This window comes from Lissotriton vulgaris, chromosome 2_1, assembly GCF_964263255.1.
Source record: "Lissotriton vulgaris chromosome 2_1, aLisVul1.2, whole genome shotgun sequence".
Classification (NCBI taxonomy): Eukaryota; Metazoa; Chordata; class Amphibia; order Caudata; family Salamandridae; genus Lissotriton; species Lissotriton vulgaris.
In genome coordinates, this window is record NC_141687.1 from 1,777,900,237 (window position 1) to 1,777,918,978 (window position 18,742).

At 44.2% G+C, this 18,742-nt stretch overlaps 1 protein-coding gene across 1 annotated transcript in view; it reads right to left on the reverse strand.

The window, feature by feature from the left end:
- Positions 1-18,742, reverse strand: part of LOC147733269 (sperm-specific sodium:proton exchanger-like) — a 7,973,824-nt gene that overhangs the window by 1,859,038 nt on the left and 6,096,044 nt on the right. Inside the window, exon 18 of the mRNA XM_086956195.1 lies at positions 16,839-16,890. Coding sequence (XP_086812321.1) covers positions 16,839-16,890 — 52 coding nt within the window. The remainder of the gene's footprint in view (positions 1-16,838; positions 16,891-18,742) is intronic.

An 18,742-nucleotide genomic window follows, 5' to 3' on the forward strand; every position in this document is an offset into this window, starting at 1 on the left:
AGGCTCCCTCACAGTAAACTCAGCCCATAATTAAACGATATTTCAAACAATAGATGAGAACGTGCTCTCTCCAGAAGTCAGCCACACCCATCCTAACAACTTTTATTTCTTGAAAACATCCCTGAGGGACCAATGAGGTGGCTGGAAAGCATGCTGCTAAGTGTGGGGGTACACTGACCTAAGGGGCCCTCTCTAAGAATGTTTGTTTGATCCAATGGTTGCAGGTAGGAATCCCAATGGGCTACTACAGACTTTCCTCCTTCTGAGGTCGATAACAGGAGCAGCATAAGATTGAGTGACTATAAAAACCTTTTATCCCCCTGGAGTGTGAATGCGCCCTTCCTCCTATTTCTTATGTGATTTGTTATTGCCCCTTACATGGAAAACCGATATTGTCATGGACAAATAGAATGATGCAACCTGCTAGGGATGTTTGCTTACATTCTTGGTTCAGTGGCAAGATCATGGAACAATCAGAGACAAAGTTTTGTATTGTTTTGTGAGTGTTCGAAGTGACTGGGGGTCGAGTACTAATTAGCATGTACTAACCGTGGTTAATGCCCCATGGAAAGGGTGTTCACTGCACCCCAGAGAAGAGGGAAAACGCTTATACAGGTTGTAGAGACACAGACAAACCTGCTGAGGACATGGAGCAATGAAGATGTAGCTCATTCCCTGAGGGTTTTGCCATGCAGGCAGCAGTATGGTATTACCGAATCTCTCAGCATTGTGAGGATAATATATTTCCTGCGCTGGGCAGTTTAATTAGGTATTTCGTCAACAATGCCACAGCAAGGGTGCTTTGTGCTTTAATCAAATTACTGAAAGGACCAAGTCTAACCTTCTCAGGTCGCTGCAGGGCTTTAAGTGGGTGGAAAAAACTGGGGGTCTCTTGAAGGGGCATGGCCGGTGTAATTAGGGCATGGCTTAAAAAGTAAGCAAAAAACTATGCATTCGCTGCTTTGGTCATTACATACAGATATGTAATGCAACAAGTAACACCTACAACAAGCTAGGGCTATTGGCTTTGCCAAGGGATGTTAATGGCAAAAGATAAATAAGCAACAACTATGGATTTGTTGTATAGAATGTTGAAAATGCTTCAGTTCTGAAGTGACAAGACTGTGAAAGAACTATAACCAGTCTATTTAAAGTTACACAAAAGTCAGAGAAGGGTGATGGTACAGTTGCAGTTAAGTTTTTTTCCATCCTGAGGTGAGTGCAAAAATGAGAGCAGATAGGGACAAGTCTGCGCACCTGCTTTTTAGCACTGCCAATGCTGTTCACCTTCAGGACTAATTCCACTTAAAGCCCTGGGTAGTGAGATTCATTGACCTGCTTGATGGGTGGGCCCAGAGGTTTTTGTTCGCAGCAGGGGCGTACCTATCAATCGTGCAGCAGGTGCAGTGGCAACGGGCAGAGGGAAGTAAGGGGCCATTTGAACACTTTAATATTGCGTACCTCTTCCAAATTGAGAGGCTGAGTGAGCCATTTTCAATGCTTACATTAGGGCCCAAATCACTCTTACTAGGCCACTGGTCCCGCACTGGCTCTCAAGGCACTGTAGCAACAGGGAACTCTTACCTATTGAGAAAACAAAAAACACTTTTCCCATGGAAGCTAGGTCCTAACTATGAATCACTGACAGAATATCGATAGACAAAATATCGACGTCAAAAATATCAGAGGCGGAATATCGATGTCAAGAATATCAAAGTTCTATCTACATTATGGTAAGTACAAAAATATTGGAAAAAAATCGCTGTTAGCCTCCTGGATGCCCAGCGCTTGAGTTGGCATGGTGCCCGAGGTGTAATTGAACAACATTAGCACAGGTTCACGGAGGCGGTCAATCCAGTCTCACTTTCACTTTCGGTTTCGGCACTTGGACTGTTTTTTGAATCGGGAGACGCCTTATTGTGGCGACAGCTCATACCCCTGTTGGTGCTTGAGCGTTTTGGACAATATACGAGGTGTCGTACTTTAGCCTAGGGGGCACGCCGTCCTTTTTTTTGGGCTACTTTGAGTGCGTAGCCCAAGGGTCGTTTTGTACTTTCGCTTTTTTACATCTAAGCGGATAAGAGACATTGGGCGAATATCCTGGAAGATAGATCCTATCTAAAGCCTGCTAGACCGGAGACTTGTTCCCCGTTCTCCTGAATTGGGCAAACCGGAGGAGGACAAGCAGAAGTTGAAAGCCACCAGAAGGGGTGGATATACCAATCCAATGTCATGGATCGATATGCCCAAGTTAAAGGGTCGCCCAGTGGACCGGGTAGGTCGCTGGAGGAGGCGAAGGATTCCTCGGCTCCGGCAACCGAACCGACGTTGCAGGACGTTATGGCCGCCATTGACGGTATTAGGTCATCCCTCGGGAAGCATATGGCGACCCTGTCACATGAGTTAGACACTGTGGCTATTGACGTGAATTTAATTCACACGGACCTTACAAAGACAAATGAGAAAGTCAAATCGTTAGATATTAAGACATCGAGTCTAACGGATGACGTCGTCGATTTGCAGACCGAGGTCCGAAATCTGAGGGCCTTGAATAACATTGTTGTCCGTCGCCTTGAGGACTTTGAAGGGAGGGCCCGAAGGAATAATGTCCGTATAATTGGAGTTCCAGAAAAGGTGGAGGATCAAGCGGCCGACCTTTTCATTGAATACCTTATCGTCAACCAGCTAACGCCCAAGGTACTGAGCAAGTTCTTTACCGTGGAAGACCGAAAGTGGGCACCCCGCCTAGGCCTATTATAGTGTGGATCTTTAACTTTCGAGACAGAGAGGCTATCCTTCAGGCCTCTCAAGCGGGTGGGCCCTTGAAGTTCGAGAACTCATCTATCAGCTTTTATCCGGACTTCACTCAAGCGGTCCAAAAACAAAGACTGGGGGTTAAGAGGCAACATTCAAACAACCGTATATCGGAAACCCACAGACAGAAACAACCTCCTTCACTACCACAGTTTCCATCAACCATCCTTAAAAAAACACTTACCATTCTCACAATTGCTCTGCACTAAAAGAATTGCATCATCTGAAAATATCTATCATGACCAAGAATCTGTTATCCTAACCAAATTCAAAAACCGAGGATATCCTGAGAAAACATTGGCACAAGCGGCAAATAGAGTACAGGTCCTAAACAGAGAAGAACTTTTGAAACCCACAGTCAGGGAGGACAAAAGAAAGACAGTTTTCATTTCTAAATACTCCACCAGAAGTTAACAAATCAAAAAAGTGATCTTAAAACATTAGCTATTATTAGAAATGGAAGAAGATTTTAAAGGACTGTTTTCACAGCAAGCAATCTTTGCATATGAAAGATCTAAAAATATCAAAGAACTATTGAAACCTAGAACAACATTTCCCAATAAAGAATTCAAAGGAACATTACCGTGCCACAATTGCGGAAATTGTAACGCTATCATCAAAGGGAAAGAAATAAATCATCCTACAAGAGGAACCAAAATCAAACTTAGAGTAAACAGGACATGTGACAGTTCTAACCTCATTTACATGTTAAAATGTCCATGTGGCTTGTCCTACGTGGGTCAAACATCCAGAAAAATCAAAACAAGACTCACAGAGCACAAAAGTAATATACGCACAAAAACCATGAAATCAACTGTGGCCGCACATTTTAACGACCTGAACCACAATCCTAGCCAATTGAAATTTTGTATTCTAGAGACAATTTCAGTATTACCAGGTAGAGAAAATATCCAATACCTGCTCAGGCGCGAACTACATTGGATAGACCCGTTGTGAACGGTCCAACCTAAGGGACTCAATGAACGCTTAGAATTTAGTTGTTACCTTTAAGAAATTCTGTATTTGTATTTACATCATCTGCATTTGGTGCTATAATCATGATTGCCATATTCATTTACTCTTTCATGTTGACCATTAACTTTGCCATGTTTTTGTTATGAAAATGACTGAATTTATATACCATTCACATTGTTCACACTCTTTTAATTTGTCTATTAACTTTGCCATGTTTTTGTTATGAAAATGATTGATTTTTCACACACATTCTTATTGTCTCCACATGTAGTCTCATTTCTATTTTCACCCACTCGTTCTGTACGAAACACACGCCTAATTTTACTGTTGCCGCCCGTTGCCTAGCAACTTCCAATCACCCTCGATACCTAGAAATGCCGAACCCGCAAATCAAGTGTCACGACACGTATATCAGCACACACGTGATTAACTTTGCACCAATCTGTAACATATATACACAGGCCCCGCGGGAATCACTTTTCACCGACCGTGAGATCCGCATATCACTTTTTCCGACCTCGAGAGAGTTTTGAAACCGAAGGGATTGTTTACACAATTTACGGTAAGCCCAAACGGACCGTTTGAAGGTGCTAGAAGAGTTAGATTACACAGTACGTAGAACTTGCCAGACTGCCATTTTTTTAACAATATATTTTTCTTTGTACAGTTTCACCCAAACGCATCGAGTTTACGACTTTCAGGTTAGAAACCTCCGTCATTTACAACTTTACCTTCGCATGTTGCACTTTTTTAGAGAAGCGGTAACTCACTCCAATGCACTGCACACCGATTCACTTTAGTTATGTAGTCACGATACAAAAAACCACACATGTTTGTACTTCGAGCTGCATTTTATTAACTCACTCACTTGACACGAACAGCGTTATTCAGGAGTCATTTATCATTAAACCCTCTGTCTTTCGAAAACCTCTCCCTGAATGCACTGGTTGTTACCTAAAATAGATCTGCATTACCGTATGACATGATAAATTGAGTTGTATGTTCACATTGAAAACTTGGAACCACATGCTTTTGTATTAATTTGCAGGACCTCAAGTCCCCTGATGAAGGGCTAACGCCCGAAATGCATTGGGCAAAACGTATGCTTTCGAAACATTTTATGAAGGAATAAAATGAATTTAAGAAAATAAATCGAAATTTCCACAATTACCATTCAAGACCTTTATTGTTCCACCAACGTGAAATTGCATTCGGAGTGCGCCGAGGAGACAACACTCCTGAGGGAAGTGCAGCAGTTTGAATGGGTCTCAAATATGCCATGCTTTTCCCGGCCAAGTTGAGGATCGAGCATGACAAGCGAACCTATTTCTTTGACAAGCCCGAAGTGGTGGACGATTGGTTGGACACTTTGCCGACCCAGCAAGATCCGGAGAGACAATCTGGTGGGGCTGATTGTGGAACTATGGAGCAGGAATGAGTATCAATTGTTTGGTTCCTGGGGAAGCTAGGGTATTTCCTATTGGGGTGGTTTTAATTTCTATGTGCAGTTTCACGCAGATGGAATGGGGGGGTTACTGGTCCATCGGAGGGTCTCTCTCCTCCTCAGCCTAACTTCTTGTAGTTTAGTTTAGATGTGGGTCGACAGGCACACTGCGAGTTGGGGTGGCTCTATAGTCGTAAGCAGGGGTGCAGGGTGGCGGGTATTGCAACGGGTTGTTAGGGAGGGGGTGGTGGGGGTTGTTGGTTTTCAGTTTCATTTTTCAGCAAGGCGCTATATGGCAAGACATATTTATTGATGTGCTGGACTCGGAGGGGTGTGGGTTTTCTTTCGGTTTCATGATGGGAGTAGGGGGTTGAGGTTGATGAGCTGGAATGTTAATGGGTTGGGGGACAAGATTAAAATGCGAGGTGGTGTTACAACTCTTGAAACGGTGCTCTCCGGACGTAGTTTTACTTCAAGAAACCCACTTGGTTGGTAATACATGTCATGCCATGATCAGCAAGGGATATCGTTTGGTGGCTCATGCTGGGTTCTCATCCGGGTCCCGGGGGGGTTGGAATCCACCTTAGGAACTCTCTTCCGTTCGAGGTGGAGTTAATGGTCCTTGATGAGAGAGGGCCCTACGTGGCTGTATCAGGACGCTTTCCCTGGTGTCTGTTTATGTTCCTCCTGGCCTGCAGTCTACTACCTTTGCCGACCTGGGACGGGTTCTACTCGATCTCCTTAGGGGGTTTCTGATTCTGGGTGGCGATGTTAATGCCGTGGTATCTGGTCGGTTGGATAGGCATACACCCACCGATCTCAGAGGGCTCATGGCTGGCTGCCTGACTTCATTGACACGATGGGCCTGGTGGACTGCTGGAGGTTGCTTCACACTACTCAGCAGCAGTATACTTTTCATTCTGGCATCCATGGCAGTCTCTGCAGGATAGACTATGTGTTAATGCCGACTGCACAGGCATCCTAAGTTGCGGAGGTCAAACATATGGCTCGGGGTATTTCCGATCACTCCCCGCTCTGGTTTTGGTTTGAACTGGCACCGGGCTCTGAGGGAAGGATAGCTCCTAATAACCCTTGGTATCTTCGTAATCCCAAGACTCGCAGTGCACTTGGAAAGGCATTGGAACATTATTTCCGGGAGAATGAGGGTTTGGTTTCTTCCTCAATATCGCTGTGAGAGGCTTTCAAGACAGTTCTTAGGGGTCAAGCTCTCTCTTTAATTGCTGGTGTTAAAAAACAGAAGGAAGAGGATGTGGTGAGGATAGAGACAGAGATAGCTGATTTGGAATTGGAATTGGAGCGAGAGGTTACCCGCTCTAGACTGCATGTCCTGCAATTGAAGCAGCTGGACTATAGAATGTTGGTAATGGATGGTGCGAAGGCCCTTTGTCGGGAACAACAGGGGCGTCTCTATGACGTTGGGGACAAGACTGCCAAATGAATTGCATGGTTAGACAGAAAAGACAGAGCTAGTCGTTGGGTACCAGAAATCGAGATAGAGAGTGGGGTTCTGGTCACCGACCCGCAGGAGATAGTGGCATGCTTTGCTGATCATTTTCGCTCTATGTACTCTTCCGTGTCGGATAGACCGGAGGAGGACTCATGCTTGTTGTTGCGAGATATTGCGCTCCTGTGCCTGTCTGAGGCGGACCGGGACCTTATGGATGGTAAGATCTCTGCAGATGAGGTAGCGTTAGCAATGCGCTCCCTGAACTCTGGTAAGGTGATGGGTCCCAACGGTCTCCTGATTGAGCTCTACAAGCTTCGCCCGGATAGGATTGCTCTGTATTTAGGAGACATGTTCCTGGAGTCCCGGGATCATGGTCTCCTCCCCCGTGATCAGAGATTAGCATTGATAGTGGTAATTCCTAAGGAAGAAAAACCGAGGAATAAGTGTGCCTTGTATCGGCCAATCTCATTGTTAAATTCTGAACCTAAAATTCTTGTTAAGTTGTTGGCTAATAGACTGATCAAGGTTATTAGCGATCTGGTTCACCCGGATCAATCTGGCTTTATCCCGCACAGGAATACTGCGTTGAACCTTAGGCGTCTGCATTGGGCGCTTGCGAGGGCCTTGACGCTGCGTGAACCGGCCATTTTGGTGACATTAGATGCCACGATGGCGTTTGATACCATTGAATGGCCGTATCTGTGGGCGGTGCTAGCTAAATTTGTTTCGGTTCCGATTTCATTAGCTGGGTGCGTCTTCTTTATGCAGACCATCTTGCCTAGTGGTTAATGGTCACGTCTCGGAGCCATTTTGTCTCGGGTGGGGTACTCGCCAGGGTTGCCCGCTGTCTCCTCTTTTATTCGCGTTGGCCATCGAGCCTCTCGTGGCTTGGATCCGCTGGGAGTCCTCGATGAAGGGTATGAATCGGTCTCCGCAATTTGAAGATCGTATCTCATTATATGCAGACGACATCTTGCTGTATTTGACCTCCCCCAGGAAATCTTTAATAGTACTCTGTGATGTTCTGACCACCTTAGGTAGAAACTCTGGCTTGGTCATTACCTGGGCGAAATCCTATCTGTACGTTCTCAGTGGCGAGATACCAATCCTACCGCGTAACTGTCCTATCCAAATAGCAAAAGGGGGGTTCAAATATCTCGGAATTTATGTTTCAATGCACCCCGTGGTTTGATACGAAAGGAACCTTCTCCCTCCTTTAACTTGGCTAAAGCGAGATGTTGCGGGCTAGTGGAAACTCCCGTTGTCAATGCATGGGCGGGCGGCCCTTTTCAAAATGATGACGCTCCCTCGTTTTCTGTATGCCCTTCAGAATACGCATGATATTGTCCCAGCTAGTTACTTTCGTTTGGTGGAGGGTCTACAAAGGAAGCTTTTGTGGGATGGAAAACCGCGTATTGTGCTGGCTAAATTTACGCTCCCGTGGTATGATGGGGGCATCGCTCTCCCTGATATTAAGAGATATTATTGGGCTTCACAGTTGGGAGCCATCAATCACGGTATGTACGGCCATGAGTTAAACCTTGGTTTTGCCATGGATAGGTGGTTACTTCCTGGTGGCAATTATTATAGAGCTTTGTACTCGAAATTTATGGTGAAGACTTTGACGGGGCCAATCAAGACGGCTGTGCGGATCTGGCACGACGCTACCAGTTTGTTAGGGTGGAAGGACCGTCCGACTTTGGCTACCCCGCTTTTCGGCTCTGACAAGTTTGGTAAACTGTGGAACACTAAAGGGTTCGACAAGTGGGATCTCATTGGCATCTCCAAGGTGGGAGACCTATGGGTGAAGGGACAGGTGAAATCGTTCACGGCCTTGCAAACCGAGTTTGAATTGGGAGGGACGGAGTACTTCTGTTATGCTCAGGTTCGGTGTGCGCTAACGTCTGTTTTCCCAGAGGGGGAGGTGATACCGGAGTCTACCCTTTAGAGGATCGTATCTTGGATGGCCATATGCCTGATAGTGCCATTTCCCTGGTGTACAAGAAACTGATTAATCACAGGGCGGACCTTCTATTGCAACTGCATGATCAGTGGACCCGTGATGGCCTTGAGGTTGACGATGAAGACTGGCAGTCGACGATCTCCTCACTGAAGGAGGTCGCGATTCCAGCACAACTGAGATTAGTCCAGCTCAAAATATTACATAGGATCTATGTCATGGGTAGCCGTCTGGTCCGGATGGGTTTTTCTCCATATCTTCTGGGAATGTCGGGAAGTGTTTGACTATTGGAGTAGGGTCCATGAGGTGATGCAGGAAGTTACGGGCGTGGCTCTCTTACTGGAGGCCGGACGCTGCTTGTTGAATGTTTGGGAGCCCACTGATCATAATGTGGCAAAGATTCAATGGGTGACTCTAGGGGCCATGATTGCCAAACGGAACATCGCACAGTTGTGGGGGTCCCAGAGGCCTCCTATTCTTGAGGTGTGGGTAGAAAACATGGATTGGTGCATGTTCCAGGAGAAAACAGTGAACTTGGCTCGGGGTTGCCCCCTGAAATGGCATCAAGTTTGGGGTCCATAGAACCAATATTGAGGCGACATATGTGTACCACCTGTGGCTGCGGTCCTTGATGTCCCACTTTCCCCCTGACCCCTTATTGTTATTGATAATTTTCGTAGGATTTCTGCGTTTTCCTCTCCTCCCCCCTTTCCACGTCAATGTGTTGTTTATTGTAATGTTTGATGATATGATGCTCAGCCCTCGTAGAGTCTTTGTATTTCTAAGTTTTGTACATGCCTTGCTTTGTTTTCAATAAAAATAAATGTAAAAAAAAAAAATCGTTGGTAAAAATATTGTTTTTTTTTTAAATGTTTCAAAATAATGTAAAATTGGGTAAATAATACATATATTTAAAATTTAAAACATAGTTAAAATATGTTTGAAATTATAAGTAATACATATAATGTAAAATTAAACATATACATATAACATTTTATATATATACTTACTTAATAATATTTACAAATAATTATTGTAATAACTTATAAATTGTTAAGAAAACATTTTATGAATTAGAAATTAATACATAAACAATGATATAAATAAAAATATAACAAATATATACATAACAAATTAAAACCAATGTTTTAAATTCATTATACACTACATTAAGTAAAACAGTAAATATTGGATAGTGTAGGGGTAAAAATTATTATTATTATTATTATTCCGAGTTTTGTATAGTGCCTGGTTACCAATAGGCATCCCCGCGCTAATCAGAACATAACACAGCTACAAGAATGCAAGGATTAAACAGAGAACAAAAACGTTTTTAAGAGTTTACGAAACCTGAAGAGACTGGCTTCGGAGCGCAGTTGTAGGGGCAGAGAGTTCCACAAGGAGGCCACATTTATTGAAAACCTTCTGCCCCCAGTTCTTGCCTTTTTCACCCTGCCAACCTGAAGGAGATGTTGGTGGTCAGAGCGGAGGGAACGAGAGGCCTTATAGGGCTGGACCATCTCCTCAAGAATAGGTGGACCCACCCCGTGCAGGACTTTGTGGGCGATGCAGAGTGACTTGAATTTCACCCGGTCCTTCATAGGGAGCCAGTGCAGTGCCCTCAACGCCGGGCGGGCAGATTGCCGCCTAGGGAGACCCGTCAAAAGCCTGGCAGCCGCGTTCTGCACTTGCTGCAGTCTGTTCAGGGTAGATTCGGGTGCGCCCAGGAAAAGCGCATTGCTGAAATCCAGCCGCGAGATGATAAGTCCCTGGATGAGAAGCCTTCGAGTGGCCACTGGGAGCAAGGGCAGAATCTTCTGGGCTGAACGGAGAAGGCCAAAGCACACGCCAGCAGTCTTTTTGGCATGGGTTTTAAATGATAGGTCCTGCTCCAGCCATACCCCCAAGCTCTTGATCTCCTGCTTGGGGGGGGGGGGCATTGGTCCCAAACAGTCTGGCCAGCTGCTGGGGGGCAAAGATGGAGAGGAGTTCCCCAGCAGCATCAGTTCCGTTTTGGAGCCATTTAACTTTAGGGCTGAGCTGCACATCCACGTGTAGATCTTTTCAAGACACGTGTGCAGCCGGTCGGGATGGTACGCCGACTGGGAGAGGCCTACCACCAGCTGGGTATCATCAGTGTAACTGATGATTTTGATACCCAGCGGCCGTACCACATTCTCCAGGGGGGCCATGTAAACGTTGAATAGGGTAGGGCTCAATGAAGAGCCCTCTGGCACACCACACTGGAGAGGGGTAGAAGATGATTTTTCCTGGCCTTCCCACACCTCAAATGTATGACCTTCCAGGAAGGAGGCGAACCATTTGAGGGCCAAACCCGTGACCCCGACCCCTGACAGCCGTTGGAGAAGCACCTGATGGTCCACGGTGTCAAAAGCAGCGCTGAGGTCCAGGAGGATCACTGCCACTGATCCCCCCGAATCCAGCATGCTCCTCGCATTCTCCACGACCGCCAGCAGGGCGGTGTCGGTCCCCTGACCGGGCCGAAAACCCGTTTGGGAGTCGCCCAGGAGGGAATTGGCTTCCAAGAAGTTGGAGAGGCGGCTATTCACCAGCTTCTCAGCCACCTTACTGATACCCGGCAGCAAAGAGATAGGCCGAAAGTTGGAGAGATCGGCGGGATCGAGGTTAGGCTTTTTCAAAAGAGCCTTAACCACTGCCCCTTTCCAACTGGGGGGGACCACCCCATGGGCGAGAGACAGGTTTATCAAGTCCGTAGCAGGGCCAACGATAGTAGATGACACCTGTTTAAGATATTTAATAGGTGCTGGGTCTTTCGGGGAGCCGCTCTTCATAGATCTCAGCACCGACAGGACTTCCTCCTTAGTAACTGGACCGAGGGAAGCCAACTCCGCCAATGGTAACTCAGGTTGGGAGCTGGGATTGTCCTCCAAAGAGGAGATCTCACCTAGCCGGGGAAGGGAAGCCAGTATGTTGTTGATTTTATTTTTAAAATACGAGGCCAGTTCTGTACATTTTTTGCGAGGGTCCTCGTGGAAAACCTGAGGGTCGGGGGCATTGAGTAGCTCCTTAATGACCCTAAATGACTCTTTGGAAGAGATGGCCGCAGAGCCAATGCGCTCTTCGAAGAATCCTGATTTTGCCACCCGAATAGCGGATTTGCACCTGCTCAGGGCCGCACGATATTCTTTACGATTCACCTCACTCCAGTCTCTCCTCCAGGACCGCTCTAGCCTCTTACATCCTTTCCTCAGAGTTCTTAATTCTGATGAATACCAAGGTGCCGAGCCCACTCTCTTCCCCCTCGTAAGTTGTTTCTTTTTGGGTAGGAGAGTGTCTAGAGAATCCACGAGCCAGGTGTGGAAGTTCGCGTCAGCGACTATCGGGTTGGCTCCCTGAGAGGGCTGCGTGGCCTCCAAGTGTGCCGCCCAGGTGTCAACTGGGAGCCTCGACCAGGCTCTCTCCAGGGTGTGAACCCGTGGGACCACCGCAGCTCGGCTGTCGAATTGCCATAACGCGGACACCAAATAATGGTCTGTCCAAGGTAGGCCAAGAGCCGGAGATGGAGTAAGATGGTCCAGGTTTGAAAATAAGGGATCAAGCAGGTGGCCCTTCTCATGGGTCGCGCCCGAATTGGCCAAATTGAGTCCAAAAGATCTGAGATCGTCGAGCAGATCGACTCCTGTGGCATTGGCTGGGTCCTCAAGATGGATATTAAAATCGCCGAGAACAACAAAGTTGGCAGTTGAGGAGGCAAGAAGTGCAGTAATTTCCATGAGAGAGTTAGGGAAACTACCCAAAGGTCCGGGAGGGCGATAGATCAACAAGCCCACCAGAGACACTGTAGGTGACAACCGAAGGGAGAACTGTAAGCTCTCACAATCAGCCACCCCTCCATTCTGGATCTTACAGGCGAGCGTGTCTCTATAGAGAACTGCAGTTCCTCCTCCCCTCCCTTTAGGTCTATCAAGGTGGAGTATATGAAAGCCTGGGGGGAGTGCTCTGACCATGTCAGGGCCAGAGCTGGGGGAGAGCCAGGTCTCCGTGAGAAATAACACATCGAGCTCGTGGTCTAGGATAAGTGAATTGATTTCAATGGCATGGCTCGGCAAGGACCGGCAGTTTAGTAAAGCCATGGAGAGAACGGATTTCACAGCCACTGAATTGTGGCCGGAGGAACACGCTCTGCACGGTAAAAATGGGATAATCCCCATCTGTGCAAAGCTACAACTAGTAGGGTGGTGCAAACGTAGGGAAAGTGTTGGATACTCTAGGGGTAAAAATGACTATTCTAACTCCAGAGACTGCAACAGTAGGGAAAGTGTTGGACAGCGTAGGTGTAAAAGTTACTATTCCCCTCCAGAGAGTGCAACCATGGGAAAAGTGTTGGATAGCATAGAGGTAAAAAATAATATTCCCTCTCCAGAGAGTGCACAAGTAGGGAAAGTGTTGGATAGCGTAGGGGTAAAAATTACTATTCCAACTCCGGAGAGTGCAACAGAAGGGAAAGTTTTGGATAGTGTTGGGATAAAATTACTATTCCAACTCCAGAGAGTGCAACAGTAGAGAAAGTGTTGGATAGCGTAGGGGTAAAAATTACTATTCCCACTCAAGAGAGTGCAACAGTAGGGAAAGTGTTGCATAGCGTAGGAGTAAAAATGACCATTCTCGCTCCAGAGAGTACAACAGTAGGGAAAGTGTAGGATAGCGTAGGGGTAAAAATTACTATTCCAACTCCAGAGTGCAACAATAGGGAAAGTGTTGGATAGTGTTGGGGTAAAAATTACTATTCCAACTCCAGTGAGTGCAACAGTAGGGAAAGTGTTGGATAGCGTAGGGGTAAAAATCACTATTCCCACTCAAGAGAGTGCAAATATAGGGAAAGTGTTGGATAGCGTAGGGGTAAAAATTACTATTCCAACTCCAGAGAGTGCACCGGTAGGGAAAGTGTTGGATAGCGTAGGGGTAAAAATTACTATTCCCACTCCACAGAGCGCAAATGTAGGGAAAGTGTTGGATAGCGTAGGGATAAAAATAATTTACAAATAATTGAAATACGTTTTTTAAAATAAATAATAATTTGATCATTAAATAACAATACATTAATTAACAATACCAATAAATAATTAATTAAAATAAATAATGATTAAATAACAATTACATTAATGATGAATACCAATAAAGAATAACTATTTAAAAACATACCAAATAATAATTAATTAACACATATGTAATTTCTAATACCAACAAACAATAATTATTAAAAAGTATTTAGCAATCAATAATCAATTAACAATAAGTAATTGGTCAATACTAATAAATATTAATTGATAAACATGTATTGCCAATTATTAATTAATGAACAATACTTTAGTTTTCAAAACAATAATATAATATTTATTAAAAATGTCTTACCAAATAATAATTAACAATAAACTAATTAGCAACACCCAACAATAAAATAAATATTTACTTAATTAGAATTAAATTACTTCCTATCCTATTCCCCTATAACCTCACAAAACACTTCAATAATAAGTGATTACACTTAATATAATTATCAATTAATCAATTAAAAAAAATAATTGACAAATAATACAAATTCATTATTATTTAACATACAATTAATTATCAATAGCAATAAATAATAATAAATAATTACTAAATTACGATTAAATTACTTCCCACCCGATTCCCCTATAAACCCCGAACCTGCTACAGAACTAAAACGCAAAATGTACTTAAAAATAATTACTAATTCCTAAAAAAAATAATTTAATTTGCTATAATTAAATTACTTCCCACCCTATTCCCCTATAAACCTACAACCAGCTATGTTACTAAACGCATAATTTACATTAAAAAAATTACTAACTTCTCAAAATGTTATACATATATTCTAAAACTAGTACAATAATTAACAAATATATAAACACAAACACATAAAATACATATCTTTGTTTTTTTGTTGTGAAAAAAAGAAAAATTATATTTCTTACCTTCAGGTCGATATTCTGGTCGTTGATATATCTTGATTTCGTTATTCTGTCCCTTAGATATTTACAATTTGATATTTCTGTAGATCGAAATAAAAAACTCAAAATTTTGACTGTGCACCCCTAACTATAACTACCTACTGGCGACCGACAGTATATATATATATGTACTGTCAATGTTTTTGTAGGGTCCATTGTACTAGCCTACACCTTATCTGTACAAACTTCATTTTATATTTTAATTGTGTGGCTCATTCTTTGGTACTTAGCTCTTCTGTTTAGCTCTTTTATGTGATGTTTGTGCATTGTATTTGTTTTTGTACTTTTATGGTTGGAAATACCAAATAAGGTTTTTTATGATGATGATGACGACGATGATGAAAAGGAGAATATTTTTGTTACTAAGGAAATGTATGTGCTTCATTTGAAGACAAGTGGAATTTTTCTGCTAAGTAGGGTAAACCAGTTGAAACCAAGTGGCTATGGTCACTCCATCACACAATACTGTGTCCTACTCTAAGGGCATCATTAGGATGGCGGGTGGACCTTTAGTGGAATGGGACCGCCCACCATTGTTGCGGAGGTCCCGTTGGTGACATTAGGATGCGCCTGCCACACTGGCGGGCGCATCCTGCATTCTTGACATTGCGGCGGGCGGTGCTCTCAGCACCGCTCGCCGCAATGCCAAGAAGACCTGTTGTGCAGTTCCATGCACAACATGGCAGGCACCGGGCGGTGCCTGGCATGTTTTGCATGGAACTGCAGCCATGTGCACCTCCCACCCCCCAGAATCCCTGGGGGCCCGCTACGGGCCCCCAATGCCAAAGTCTGCATGCCTTTCCGTGGCGTAAACCATATTCCTGGGCTCTTCCGCCCAGGAGGCAATTGGGCAGATTGCCTACCAGCTGAAAACCGGCGGGCGGTCTTCTCGTCCGCCGGGGTACCCCCGCCATGGTAATGTGGTGGGGGAATTCGATGTGGGTGGTGGTTTTTGGCAGGCGGATTGGCACCACCATATGGGCGGTGGCCATTCGCCCACTATTCAAATGATCCCCCCAAGTGTTTTGATCTTTCTTGACAACATTTTAAATATCCCTCACACAGTATTGGCCATGAATAACACATTGTAGGAATTGCTGGTGACATTCTGGCTAATCCTCCCAAATTCATGGCATAAATCCCAGGCAAATTGGCCATGGAAATTCTCCCCCAGTGACAGGAATCCCTCGAACTGATGATGATGATGTAGGGACATTAAAGTCAGAATCTGTCCACTTGTGGAAGTAGTACTTGAAAAGAATTTATCAAAAATTCAAGTCATTTTGGGGACATGAGTATTTTGGGACAAAATTGTGTTTTGTCCTTAAAAATAAATGACACATTTTATTGTAAGGAATTTAGCTTATTTATTCAAATACCCAAAAGGAAAAGTATTCATTTGCCAGCAAAACAGGTATATTTTTGGAAGTTGGAAAGCTGATGTGCAAGGAAAAATAGTTGATGTTTAAAGCTAAAATAATTCATGATGAGTGGAGGATTATTGCTAATCAAGGTTCCTTGTTATGAGAAAGAACAAACTATGGCTGTTGTTTCCCAACTTGCATATCATAGATATGTTTAAAGCTTTATCATCTCTATGTGTACATTTTTTTGTTAATATCTTGACTGCTGTCTGAGGCCTGCGCATGCAAGATTGGTGCTGCGTTCTGAAACTTTAGGATCTCTGAAAATACTGCAGCACCATTGCTGAATGATGCTGTAAACGATGTCTGGAACAGTTGTCCCTGCCTCTGCAACTTGGATTTTAAATTATGGTGGTCTTCTTAGGAACAATGTGCTAAAGAATGGGCTGTTTTGCCACAACCTCTTCCTTATACGTTTTGTGTGCTCACTTTGCTCACCAACTGGGTATAATTTGGGGCAGATATTTACATCCCACCACTTTCAAATTTCACATGCTGCTAGAGCTTGTCCTATATGTCGCTGTCCAAATATCCCATAGAGATTCGAAACCGTCAATCATGACTTGAATCTCCAGAGGTGAGTTTCTTGGGTAGTCACGCAAACTAGCCTTTGACTAATCGTCTCAAGACTCAAAGACTTGTGTTTATGAAATAAAAACAGACCATTATCTGCCTTTAGCATACACTGAAATCTAAACATAGCTATAGGCATATCATTTCTCTATGTTACATTACATACCTAATTCTTGCATTCCATCTTGTCTGTCCTTCTCCACAACATTCTTCAATTTCTATAAAGAAATTTGAGATAAACATTCTATTAGTCTCAAACACATATCACTTTGATACAGCATGAGTGAGTATTTATGTAATAATAATAACAGTTAGGCTAACAGTGAACAACCCTTACGAACAGAGAACAGACACTCTAAAAATATGGCTAGAAATTCACAGGATCCGACTCACAGAGCTATTTGCCCATGCACCACAGATCAATATATAGCAATCAGTCTCATGCCAGTGACTTCTGCTGGGACCGAGCAATTTGGTATTATAGAAGGGGACACAGACGATTGTGTGTACTCTTCGATAATACCGATAGTGCTGGCGCACTTACAGTGCCAGCGCTATCAACAAAGGGTGTTCCCTCATTTGCATAGGGGCGTGCTCTATGCATGGGTGAATTCCTTTGACTCTGCACCCGTGCATATTACAAACATGGGTGCAGAGTCAAAGAAGCCCTCAGGAGGCGCACTGACAGTGTGCAAATTAAAAGGCGGCGCACTGTCAGTGCGCCTCCTGACAGCAGCCCTCTGCAGGGGGTAAAGTGGACCCCTCAGAAATTCCCTTGCAGGTGGGTGCAGTAACTGACTATACCCGCCTGCAAGGGGATCTCTAATTCCTTTTGAAAGTTCAGGCGGGTGCCCCCTGTACTGTGAAAACACAGAGCAGCTGCTACATGCTTTCTTATGAATGGGCACGTTCGCGACTGGCCCCAGGGCAGCTCTTACATCATAATGGGGCACATAGGCATTGTTTGCGCCCGGCGCACCTTTTGAAAGATGCTCTGGGCGCAAACAATACCAATACATAATACGGCCCCTGGCATTTCCTAGGTGTGCTCAAGGTTTAAAATCTAGTTTGGGTGCTGATGCAGCTGCTGCCTCCACTACAGCCATCATGGATTGATTTTACGTTTGGCAATTGCAGTACTGATTACAACCCCCTTCTTTCCTCCCAACGACCCCATACTGATATTGGTAGGCACACCACTTGAGGTGGGGGCTGGGACCTTGTGTTGCCAACAAAATGCTCACGGGTATGAGGCAGGGATTTGGAAAGTTCCCACTGAGCAGGATCAAACAACAGTGCTTTACAACTATATGTAAATACATTATTGCATTCACTGCTTGATCGAGCTCAACAGCTTTCTGCATGCAAGGCATGTTACCAGGCGGTTCATCTGTGGTTTTTGTATTTTGCCAGACACAATCAATATTTCTACATTAAATAAAGCATTACTGACATTGTAAGTAGCTACAGCATGGCACTATACCTCGTCCAGTGGTCGAAGTGGGGGAAAAAAGTAGGGGAACTGTGGGCGGAGAGTCAGAGGGATGGAATAATCCGTAGTTGGGATCAGTTGGCGGAATCAGAGGTGTGCCCAAAACATTAACATTTTTAGTATTTGTTTGGCATTTCACTGACCACTTACAGCTTATGATGTTATTTAATTCAACCAATGGATATACATGATTATTTAAGGTTTAATATGAGATATGTATCCAATCACAGAATATCCCAAATACTCTTAAAACAGGAAGCACAAGCCATTTGGAGTTTCTGTCTTCAGCACTTCCCCTTCCTTTTTTTCACAAGAGAAGTTCTAATATGAGCATCAAAATAAAATAGTTTGCAAATGTTTTCTATAGAATTATGGCTCTGCCATATTTCCCACATAATACAACATATGCTGCATAATCCGACAAGTTTAACTAATACATTGTTTGTAGCTCAAACGGATCAAAAGTTACTAAAAAATGTGACCTGTGTAGCTGCGAAGTGGACAGCCCTTCTTCACTGCTTCATTTGTATGTCACACTGGTACTCAGACAAAATCTTTCCAGAGACTGTTTGCAGGTG